The 10643-nt window shown below is 25.0% G+C and overlaps 4 protein-coding genes across 10 annotated transcripts; 2 read left to right on the forward strand and 2 right to left on the reverse strand.

Moving 5' to 3' along the window:
- Positions 1-51: 51 nt before the first annotated feature.
- LOC124956990 (homeobox protein 3-like) lies at positions 52-5821 on the forward strand. 5 transcript variants are annotated; one of them, XM_047513540.1, is made up of 6 exons: positions 52-192; positions 426-738; positions 824-954; positions 1091-1340; positions 1406-1521; positions 1697-5821. In XM_047513540.1, exons 4-6 carry the CDS (start codon positions 1195-1197, stop codon positions 4252-4254), a joined length of 2820 nt encoding a protein of 939 aa, XP_047369496.1. In that variant the 5' UTR covers positions 52-192; positions 426-738; positions 824-954; positions 1091-1194; the 3' UTR covers positions 4255-5821. The 5 variants fall into 5 exon arrangements, with proteins under 5 accessions (XP_047369496.1, XP_047369494.1, XP_047369495.1 ...); XM_047513539.1 differs by having other exon boundaries at positions 101-261; XM_047513541.1 differs by having other exon boundaries at positions 101-257.
- On the reverse strand, positions 4364-5763 carry LOC124957005. 2 transcript variants are annotated; one of them, XM_047513562.1, is made up of 3 exons: positions 5400-5763; positions 4783-4901; positions 4364-4684 (listed from the first exon to the last, which is right to left on the reverse strand). In XM_047513562.1, exons 1-3 carry the CDS (start codon positions 5422-5424, stop codon positions 4460-4462), a joined length of 369 nt encoding a protein of 122 aa, XP_047369518.1. In that variant the 5' UTR covers positions 5425-5763; the 3' UTR covers positions 4364-4459. The 2 variants fall into 2 exon arrangements, with proteins under 2 accessions (XP_047369518.1, XP_047369519.1); XM_047513563.1 differs by lacking the exon at positions 5400-5763 and adding an exon at positions 4967-5235.
- Positions 5369-8395, forward strand: LOC124956994 (adipocyte plasma membrane-associated protein-like). 2 transcript variants are annotated; one of them, XM_047513545.1, is made up of 5 exons: positions 5369-5504; positions 5749-5836; positions 5913-6115; positions 6248-6530; positions 6642-8395. In XM_047513545.1, exons 1-5 carry the CDS (start codon positions 5459-5461, stop codon positions 8011-8013), a joined length of 1992 nt encoding a protein of 663 aa, XP_047369501.1. In that variant the 5' UTR covers positions 5369-5458; the 3' UTR covers positions 8014-8395. The 2 variants fall into 2 exon arrangements, with proteins under 2 accessions (XP_047369501.1, XP_047369502.1); XM_047513546.1 differs by having other exon boundaries at positions 6338-6530.
- Positions 8396-9120: 725 nt separating this feature from the next.
- Positions 9121-10638, reverse strand: LOC124957001 (protein C3orf33). The gene is made up of 5 exons (XM_047513558.1): positions 10212-10638; positions 10071-10130; positions 9791-9989; positions 9578-9687; positions 9121-9496 (listed from the first exon to the last, which is right to left on the reverse strand). The coding sequence occupies exons 1-5, from the start codon at positions 10284-10286 to the stop codon at positions 9236-9238; spliced, it is 705 nt and encodes a 234-aa protein (XP_047369514.1). The 5' UTR covers positions 10287-10638; the 3' UTR covers positions 9121-9235.
- Positions 10639-10643: the final 5 nt, after the last annotated feature.

A 10643-nucleotide genomic window follows, 5' to 3' on the forward strand; every position in this document is an offset into this window, starting at 1 on the left:
TATATCGATTTTTTTATTTTCAATTTTAAATTATATTTTACATATTCTATAAAATTACGTTTGTTAAAATAAAATTTTTTAAATATTTTGTTATATATTAATTTTTATTTAGTATACAACGAACTGTTTCTAGGATCGAGTTCATGTTATACATTCAAGATGGGTGACTCGATGACTCTGTTATAATATGTTGTAATATGATTTTATAATACTCGGTGTAGTCCATTTAAATCGTGTTATAGTTTAAGTTTCTAAGTGTTTGTAAATATAATAGTCCTTTAAATAAGTTATCTTTTAAATGTTGATAGTAGTACTAATATGTATTTAATACTGATATATCAATGAAAAAAGTTGATATTATTTATCTAGAGAATCAGTCTTGAAGCTGTCAGAGACTGTAATGATAGAATTTTCTTTATTTTTAGAAGTATTAAAGGTTATCTTTGATGTCATTAAAATATTCACAAGCAGTTGACACATCAAAGGTTCCTTTTAGAAATGTAGATGGAAAGAAACTAGGATTAAGCGAAGGCTGTTCAAGCCCAAACTTTGAATCCTATGGTGTTATAAAGTTTATATTACACAATGATGAACCAGTAAATATTATTGCCAGCGTCTTATCACTTTTCTGCATAACATTACTGTTGTGGATTATATTTAATAGCCTTGTATCTTCTCTTTTATCTACTTTTACTTTGATATTATACTGCAAATATTACTTTACTTCTACAAAGAAAGGTTTATCTTATTATAGAATTTCTTATACGAATATAACTTCTTATATATTAAATATTTGGTTAAATATTTCTTTTGATTTATTCAGATATATTATTAATAGTACCGTCAATCGGTATACATATTACTATAGAGAAAACATTTGCTGGTTTTAATTCATATACATTTTTACCTTGGGATACAATAGAAGATTTATTTATCAATGAAGTAATTATAAGAGTAAGTGAAATAAATAAGTTATAGAGAGAGAGAGAGAGAGAGAGAGTGTGTGGGTGTGTGTGTGAGAGAGTGCGCGCGCACGCGTATATATATGTATATATATATATATCAAAAATGAAAGATATATTATTTTCAGCAAAGAGTCTTGTATTATTTGACATTTATAGTGAAGGAATCAATTAATGGTAGAGATCAAATAAGATTGGTTCCTTTATTCCAAGATCTTTTACCTGAGAGAAAATGCCTGGAGTACATATACATAAAATTAGCGAATTTGATTGGCTTGAACAACAAGAAGGATCTACATTAACTGTACCTGGGTCTTATTGGCTATGTTATAAAAATAATATTTATAAATTCACTTTTAAGTATCATCGTACAATTAGGTAATATATTACATGGCTTCTTGACATAAACTATATTTTATTTATATTTACTTATTTTATTTTAGGAATTCTAAGGAATTCATCTATGGAAAAGAATTAATGAAAATAATCAGAAGAATTATAAAAAGTCAACCATGTCAAGGGCAACAGTTTCGTACAAAACATATTCTTGTAACATACAGTATCCTTTGTATAATTTGTAAAAAAAAAATATATATATATTTAAAAGATAAAATTAATTTTACAAGAATATCAGATATTTTAAATTAAATCCAAGATTATTTTTCACAACCATTGCGTTATAATTAAAAAAAAATATATATATATATATATGTTTCTTTAACAGTTACTTCTAGATCATACATCATGGACACGCCAGGATAAAATGTTTGCCATTCTTAAATTTCAGAAACATACAGAAGCTGCTACGGTTTCACGAGCAATTGTACTTACTGTAAAAATTTTTAAAGATGAAAGCTATATGCCAGATGGCATAATTATTTATTCAGAAACTGAATCAAGAGCAATTAAATCTTTAAACCGTACTAGCAAAGATAATGGAAGAAAAAATATAGAAAGTGAATGTAAGGTAGATACAAAAACTTCAAATGCTGATGAATTAAGAATTAATACTACGGATACAAATAAGCATGTAAATAATTTAAGTTTATATCATGATCCAAATAATTTGACTTTATCAAATGTAAACAATGAAAACATAACAGATAAAGGCAATATAATAAAATGTAATAGGAAAGCCTCATCGAATGTTTCTTTAATAAATGAATCGGTAAATATAGAAAACAAAGATGCACATAAAAACAAAAACTGTTCGATATCATTTAAGAAAAAAGAAACAGAAAAGAATGAATATCAAAATAGTATAGAGAAATCATCTTTATCAAATAAGATCGAATTCCAAGAAATAATGCAACATGAAGAAATTGAATTACAACAAATGAACGATAACTCGTCAAATAATATAATAAATTCAAACGATGAAGGCGTTATAGATTCTGTGAATTTACCATATCAATATCTCATCGAAAAAGAAATAGAAAATGCAAAAAAGAAAGTTGTTCGTATTTCTTTGTTAAATGTTAATAAATCGATTTCAATAATTGCAAATCAAGAATTGAATGCAGATTCTACAATAAAATCTGAAAATAAGCATATTAAAAAAGTAATGAAAGAAAACAATGTAAATAATAAGAATTACATAAAACATAAAGTTTCTGAAACAGCACAGAGTAATGAAGAGCAATGTACAAAATCAACAAAATATCTTTCAGCAAGTTCGAAAGAATTGGTAAATGATCATGATAAAGCAAATAAAGATCATAGCAAATCTAAAAGAAATGGAGAATTGGAAAAAAAAATAGATGATAATACAGTAAAATCCTCTAATATTACTGATTTAATAATGAAAGGTCGTATGTTTATGATTCAACAGGATCAAGACATTGTATCAGTTGTAGAACAAAAAACAAAATCAGATATAGATGAAGTTTTAGAAAATTCAGAAAAATTCGAAACTAAAGAGGGAGAAAAATGTTTATTAAATTCTAGTTTGTTGAAATTGGAAAATTTGATAACAATGATTGAAGTGCCAAAAGAAAGTATTAAAAGTAATAATGAGAGTAAAATTACAATAAATAATAATTTATCCTCAAATTCAATATTTATAACAAAAGATTCTATTAATGATCAGCATATAGAAATACCAATAAACGTGATGGATTCGTCCACAATTATTAATTCACAAAATATTGCTACATCAAGCAAGTCGTTTATTCATAATGAAGAACATGAATCAAATATGAAAAATATTGTTATATGTGATGCAACAACAAAATGTAAAGAAAATGTATTAGAAAATATTGAAGGTGAAAAAAATATTACTTCGGAGATGCAATATTGGAATAGCGAGTCTACAAATCTTTTTGAAGAAACATCAAATTCTTGTAAAAGACTTGATATAAAAGATCATTTAATAACAAATGTTGAACATGATTTAACTGTTTCTGAAGATCATATAAATAGTAACAAATCTAAAAGTGTAGAAGCTACTAATAATTGCAATATTACTTCGAACAATGTTTCAAATGTTCCAAGAATAATATCAAGTCAAATTATAACAATAGATGAAATGCCATTAGCGTTACAAAATATTGTTAAAGAAAAATTATCGAAACGTAATACATCTACAAATCATAAATCAAATTTGGACTATAGTTCATCACATATTACAAGATTAACTTCATCTAATAAGTCAGCAGTATTAGATGTAACGAGTAAAGTAGAATTTTTGGAAACAGAATCTTTGTCTAATGTGAAAAAATGTTTGACTCCATCATCTGATAATACCGTGACAAAATATAATAATGCATCACTTATATGTTCAAATGTTGAAGACACAAAAGAAACAGAAATATCACGTAAAAAAAGAAAAAAATCAAATGATTATGATGCAAAGAATCAATCTACTGAAACGGAAAATAATAAAACAATACTATCTACTCAATGCAAAATATATTATCCAAAAAACAAAAGAAGACATAGAAAAAGAAAAAAACAAGATTATAAATATAATACAAAGATGAAAGTAAAAATGATGAAAATGTCAACTCATACGTCTGACGCAGTTAAAACAAAAAATTCTACTTTACCAAACAAATTACAAGACATTACAGAAGAATTTTATCAGGATTTAATGCAACATGGTAAACATAGTAATAATACTTTTGATCAAAAAGCTTTGAGGCATACAAGATCATTATATTTACAAACAGATATAAAAAATGAGGATAAACGCATAGAGATGTTAAAGTTTATAGAAGATATTACAAGAGGTGTCAAAGTTGTTGTAAAGCGTATGAGTATAAAAAAATATTATCAGTATTTTAGGAAATAATTCCTCATTAATCTACATAAATTAATAAATTGTATTATATGATAAAACGTCTAAATAATTGCTTAAATAATATCTATATTAATTGTATTAGAGACTGCTTTCTCTTATATAATATTAATAATAAATTATATTCTATACAAATATACATTCTGTATTGTAACGCTTCTTATTTAATCATAGTTACAAGAAATAAGTGATGACCAAATTACATATGAAACAGTTTATTTATTTCACAAAACTTCTCCTTTTCAATTTGTTCTACAACCATTTTTAGATTATCAATTTTACTTAACATTTTTTTTAACTGCATACCTTGATGTTTGTATGGCACATTTTGTTTCTTAGACGCAATATTTAAAAGTGCATTTTGCTCTTCTGTTAGAGGCTGTACATCATGACAAACTTTTATATTTGGTATAACTTTCACCTTCTGTAATGTGCATCATATAAAATAAATAAATTTATAACAATAATTATATTAAAAAGAACATAAATATAGAACATGTTAATTTTAAAAGTAATCATTACCTGTATATCAGTGGTTAATCTAATACATTTTTCTAATTCTTCAGCACATAATAATGGATAGCGTTCTCGAGCATCACAAACTTCAAACAGTGCATCTTCACATTTTTCTTCTAAGTCATCTGAAAATGTCTAAGTAAAAATATTCTATCATATTGAAAAGCGTTATGTATTTAAATGTATTTACTCATTGTTATTAATTTTATTTCGTCTATGCAATTCAGAAAATAATATTATAGTACATTGATTTATTTGAATAAAAAAATAAAAATATAAATATAAAGCGTTCAATATGTACGATTTCAAATGTCATTAAACATATATTCAAGAAGAATTATACAATTTATAGAAGAAATGTTGCCAACTGTATAATTCAAAAGATAACGACATATTATAACAATATTATTTTTGAAATACAATTGCTATTAAAAAAAAAAAAGGAAATATATGGATAAAAAATTATATATTATAATATTTGAAAATATTCGTATGGAATGAAACAAATATTTTTACAATAATAATTAAATAAATTATCCTGAAGGATAAAGAATCGTTTATATGTATCGCGGCTCATTTTAAATGTTTTATCTGATGAAATATTCAAAGGAAGCAATAGTTACAAATTTGTTTTAACAGGTGTATCATTAAACGGAAATCAATTTTGTTAATACTTCCGTCTATGTGGCAGGTTCTGTATTACTTCCAAGTGAATTGCATACTTTCATGTGAGCTTAAATGTCGTATCGCCATTAGTGTACGGGATGCCGTTATCTTGAACGATTGAAGAAACAGTTAACTAAATTATTCTTTCTTTTTCCTTATTTCATTGGTATACAAAGAGTATACGAACGAATGTTCTTTCGTGTTTTCACAAAATATATTTGTGGCAATCGTAACTTTATAAAACCCCTTTTAATTTTTTATTTCCTATCGTTATCATTTGTGTAATGGGGTATCTTAAATCCATAGGTACTGCTTTTATTTACACAGCTCTTTTATTAGCTGTGATTACATTTTTACCAGGACTTCCTCCAGATGCTAAGTTTTTAGAATACAGGTACAGTCGTTTATATATACTTTCTATAAACTTTCAATAAACATCTAAGATAAACATATTTTAATAAATATTTTAGCATAACACCGCCAACTAAGCTAAGTGAAAAATTAGATAATAATCGCATAAATGGGATAGAATTTTTGCATATTGGAAAGTTCAAGGGTCCTGAGTCTTTTGATTCTTATAATGGAGAATTATATGTCGGCTTACAGGGAGGCTATGTTGTTAAAATCGATGAGAAAGGAATTATACCTTTTGTAAAATTTGGTGGAAAATGTGGTAAGTTGATAAGTTTTTAATTACCATTTATATTTATATAATTATCAATTACTTTTCTATAAAGTATTAAAACATAATTTTGCTTTTATTTATAATTGTGCAAATGATAATTAAATTTATCAAAATTTATAGATGGAATCTTGCAATATTATGAATGTGGTAAAGTGTTGGGTATAAAGTTTGATAAAAAAGGCAATTTGTATGTTATTGACACTTATTTAGGTATTTTTAAAGTTGATCGAAGTGGAAATTATCAAAAAATAATTGATATATCTAAACCAATAGATAATAAAATTCCAAGAATACCTAATAGTTTAGATATAGCAGAAAATGGAGATATATTTTGGACAGATTCTAGCACAGATTTCCCATTGTATGATGCTGTTTATACCATGCTTATTAATCCATCTGGAAGGTATAATTTATTTTTTATAATATTTAAAATATTTTTTAATATTTATAATATAATAAATAAATATATATTCATTTATATACATTTATATTATTATATTATTATTTATTACAGACTTTTTCGATATAATGCAGCTACAAAGACCAATGAAGTGTTACTTAAAAATTTGGGATTTTCAAATGGAGTAAAATTAAGTAAAGATGAGAGTTTTTTAATTATATCAGAAACATTAACTTCACGTATTATTAAATACAATTTGAAGGGAGCTAAAGCAGGACAACAAGAAATATTGCTCGAAGGTCTTCCTGGCATCCCTGATAATATACATACTGACAATCATGGTGGTTTCCTAGTTAGTCTATATACTTATATAGATTCAGAAAATCCTCAATTAATGCAAATATTAATACCACATCCAAATTTAAGAAAAATGATAGTAAGACTTTTCACATTGATAGAAGCTCCATTTAAATTAATACAAAATGTTTATCCAAATTTTTACACAGAAAGAATTATTCATGCAATTGGTTCGTTTGAAACATTAAGTTTTTTGACAGAACCTAAATCGGTAATATTACATTTGGATTCCAAAGGAAAACTTGTTGATGCTGCATATTTAATAAATGAAATGAATGCTTTAAGTTCTGCTTTTATTCACAAAGGATATTTATGGCTTGGATCACCACATAGTGAATATGTAGCTCGAGTACCTTTAAAACAAGTCTTTCCTCATTTAGCACAAAAGGAAAAATTAATGCATCATTCAAATATACAAGATACAAAGGAACGTCCAAAAACACATAGTACAACGGTAAAACCGCAAACTGTAAAGACTCCAACCGTTCAAACATTATCAACAGAAAAACCTATAACCAAAACTGCAAGAAGTACAGAAACTTCTACTTCAATTGGAACAAGTCCCAAAACATCTACTAATCAGGAAAAAATAGCTACTTCCAAACCAAGTACAACGTCAGTACCAAGTACTACTGTCAAACCAAGTACAGCATCAGTTCCAAGTACTACTTCCAAACAAAGTACAACGTCAGTACCAAGTACTACTTCCAAACCAAGTACAACGTCAGTACCAAGTACTACTTCCAAACCAAGTACAACGTCAGTACCAAGTACTACTGTCACAACAAGTACTACTGTCAAACCAAGTACAACATCAGTACCAAGTACTACTGTTAAACCCAGTATTGTATCAAAAACAACTCCAACTCAAAAAGCAACGACAGGTGCAACTAAGCCTACTGCAAAATCAAATACTGAAACGACTTCAAAATCTAACAATAAGGAAATTAAATCAGAAACAGCAAAAAATAAAGTAATTTCTGATGTTAAGTCAGAAAATATAAAAGAAATAAATTCAAAATCAGAGATAAATAAACGAACAGTTCAAAATAATCAATTTAAAGCTCAAAAGCAAGAACATCAAAATACTGAATCTCCTAATATAAATAATAATAACATTCCAAAATAAAAATTAATATTAAGACAATTATTTAAAAAGTCAAATAAGGCAGGGTTGTTGTTTTATATTATGTTTTATGTTTCAAGTTTATTTAATTATAAGATAGAATTTTTATATTTCAAAGTAATGCATATTCAATTCTCTTAAATACATTCCATAAAGATTTGTGACACAGTTAATTTTTCATTATAATGGTTCCATTGTAATAATGAGTAAGGCAAAAGATGCTTATATAAATATTTGTTAAAGACTGTGATTTATATTTAAAAATAAGCATGAAATTATTTTGTTTTACAAATTCTATATAAATATATGTATATTTAGGCATGTGACCGCAAGATTATGTTCTCGATGTAGTAACAAATGTAACAAAGGATTATGTTCAAAACTATTTGAGATATTAACAAAATCTTTTAAATTCTTAAAAATAATTTTAATTTAATTTAACTGTCAAAATGAATGAATTCAAAATGACAGACATTTCAAAAATTAAACCTTTTATAAAAAATTATATACAATATCGAATTAAATTAAAAAAAAATAAATGAACATTGTGCAATAATGTTTACAATAGTATTAGACATTGACGTGAATTATATCGGTCGTGCCTATTCTGTGGTCCACACAGAGAAATCTTTGTTTATATATTCTGATTCTATTGATCGTATAATAAGGTCAATTAGTTAATAAGACGTAGTTTTAAATGTTTTGAGATAGTTGGAAATTAATTATCTCAATTAAGAATTTTTTAAGATAATTAAAAATTATAAGAATATAATGTTTATTTATCGAATGAATTCTTCGTTCATCTTTAATGATATTTATAATTTATTTCTATTTTTATTGTAAAGAAATATGTGGAAATAGGAATGTGTTAAAACGTAAAAAGGAAAAATGAAAATAAATTTTCATATGTTAATTCATATTTTAATATATCATATAATAAGTATATATACATATAAAAATGAAATATTTTTTCTATGAATTAATTTTAATAAAATTAAGATAATTATTACTTTCAATGCTCGACATGTTATATCGTAACTATATATTTCACAATAAAATTATTGTTTGATGTTTATTGATGTTCTTTCAAAGATATATCTTGGATATATATTAATAGGGGCATTAATTTTTTTATTGTATAATATTTATAAACATGATTTACATTTCAAAACTACAATTTTGTTTTGATAAAGTATATAAAATTGAAAATATTGAATAGATCTATTTAAATATTAAGCTGTTTTGTTACAAATATTGGCAATAAAGATTTTAATTTTTCACTTAAAAATAATTTAACCTTCCATAAAAATGTTGGCTTTTTAACCAAATGCCAATATCCATTTCTTTTGAATTGTGCAAATTTCTCTGCTTTGACTAAAGACTTGTAATATATTAATGTAGATTCGTTATTTAATAAATAATCTTTATCATTGCATATTGAACCAAAACCTAGCTTTACTAATTCTTCTGCGATATTTATAGATTTCTAAAAATATTTAATATAAAAAATATAACAAATATATAACGTGTATAATGAAATATAATTATAAAAAGTATTTTTATGTACCTGATTTTTTTCTGAAAAGGTAACAATACAATTTACATAATCCTTTTTTTTAACTAATGGAAGAAATGTAATGTTTTTTCCACTAATTACAATTTGTAACCAACTTATACCTGTAATAATATTTTGGAGTATGTTTATAAGATAAACATATTAATAATTAATATTATTTATTAAATAATATTATTTATTAATTAGATAAATTATTATATTTACCATGATTAGTTGTGTTAATGCCAGCTAATTTTATTGGTAAGTACTTGTCTCTGCCAAATCGTGGGAAAGGTATCAAAGGTTTATGATCTACCAAAAGCAATGTACCATATGAAGGATCTATACGTGCTACACGTCCTTGTAATTCTGTATTTCTTAGAAAATGGCGTGGTACATCAGATGGTTTTTTAAATTTTGCAAACTGGTTGGTAATAATAAAAAAAAAAAAAAAATAAATATCACAGATAAACAATTAATCTAACAAAAAAACTGTCATACATACTGGCCTTATTTTATATAATGCGAATAATAAACTAATTCCAGTGATGCCATAGCTAATAAACTATAGAAAAATAAATATTAATATAATTGAAATATTTTCCATAAAGATAAAAATTACTCTTGTAATATTTAATTAGCTTACCACTACTGCTCGATTATTTTGTTCCATAAAAATAGTGAACTTTTGAAAGACAGTAGGCATTTTTTCTTTCTCCATGATTTCTATTTTATTATTTCTATTTTTCTATAATTTCTATTTTTATAACGTATATCACCTTTCTTAAATTTTGTAAGGTTAAGTACACTGTACATACATCTGTTTCATAACATTCATCATTTCTCCCGGTATAGATATTATGTGTAGGAGAATAATATATCGAAGTAAAACATTACTACATATATATTAATAATTTTAAATTTAGGCGTAAATACGAAATAAGATCGTATTGAAAAATATTAAAAAAAAAAAGTATAGAATAAGTTGGGACGCAGTTGTACAACCATAAATAAAGAAAAATCTAAATATAATTACAATTATGATAAACGTATCTTTTACAGACAGTTAATTGTTACT

Source organism: Vespa velutina, chromosome 24, assembly GCF_912470025.1.
Source record: "Vespa velutina chromosome 24, iVesVel2.1, whole genome shotgun sequence".
Classification (NCBI taxonomy): domain Eukaryota; kingdom Metazoa; phylum Arthropoda; class Insecta; order Hymenoptera; family Vespidae; genus Vespa; species Vespa velutina.

What these genes read in the sequence shown, in the direction of transcription:
- LOC124957005 (XM_047513562.1), bottom strand. Translation starts at nt 5,424, where the DNA reads ATGATACACCTGTTAAAACAAATTT. An exon ending in ACACCTGTTAAAACAAATTT is followed by an intron (nt 4,902 to 5,399) that starts GTAACTATTGCT and finishes AGACATTTTCAG; the next exon opens with ATGACTTAGAAGAAAAATGT. An exon ending in GATTAACCACTGATATACAG is followed by an intron (nt 4,685 to 4,782) that starts GTAATGATTACT and finishes TGCACATTACAG; the next exon opens with AAGGTGAAAGTTATACCAAA.
- LOC124957001 (XM_047513558.1), bottom strand. Translation starts at nt 10,286, where the DNA reads ATGGAGAAAGAAAAAATGCCTACTGTCTTTCAAAAGTTCACTATTTTT. An exon ending in AAAATAATCGAGCAGTAGTG is followed by an intron (nt 10,131 to 10,211) that starts GTAAGCTAATTA and finishes ATTTTTCTATAG; the next exon opens with TTTATTAGCTATGGCATCAC. An exon ending in CCTTTTCAGAAAAAAATCAG is followed by an intron (nt 9,497 to 9,577) that starts GTACATAAAAAT and finishes AAATATTTTTAG; the next exon opens with AAATCTATAAATATCGCAGA.
- LOC124956990 (XM_047513540.1), top strand. Translation starts at nt 1,195, where the DNA reads ATGCCTGGAGTACATATACATAAAATTAGCGAATTTGATTGGCTTGAA. An exon ending in AAGTATCATCGTACAATTAG is followed by an intron (nt 1,341 to 1,405) that starts GTAATATATTAC and finishes ATTTTATTTTAG; the next exon opens with GAATTCTAAGGAATTCATCT. An exon ending in ACATATTCTTGTAACATACA is followed by an intron (nt 1,522 to 1,696) that starts GTATCCTTTGTA and finishes AGTTACTTCTAG; the next exon opens with ATCATACATCATGGACACGC.
- LOC124956994 (XM_047513545.1), top strand. Translation starts at nt 5,459, where the DNA reads ATGTGGCAGGTTCTGTATTACTTCCAAGTGAATTGCATACTTTCAT. An exon ending in AAAATTTGGTGGAAAATGTG is followed by an intron (nt 6,116 to 6,247) that starts GTAAGTTGATAA and finishes CAAAATTTATAG; the next exon opens with ATGGAATCTTGCAATATTAT. An exon ending in CTTATTAATCCATCTGGAAG is followed by an intron (nt 6,531 to 6,641) that starts GTATAATTTATT and finishes TATTTATTACAG; the next exon opens with ACTTTTTCGATATAATGCAG.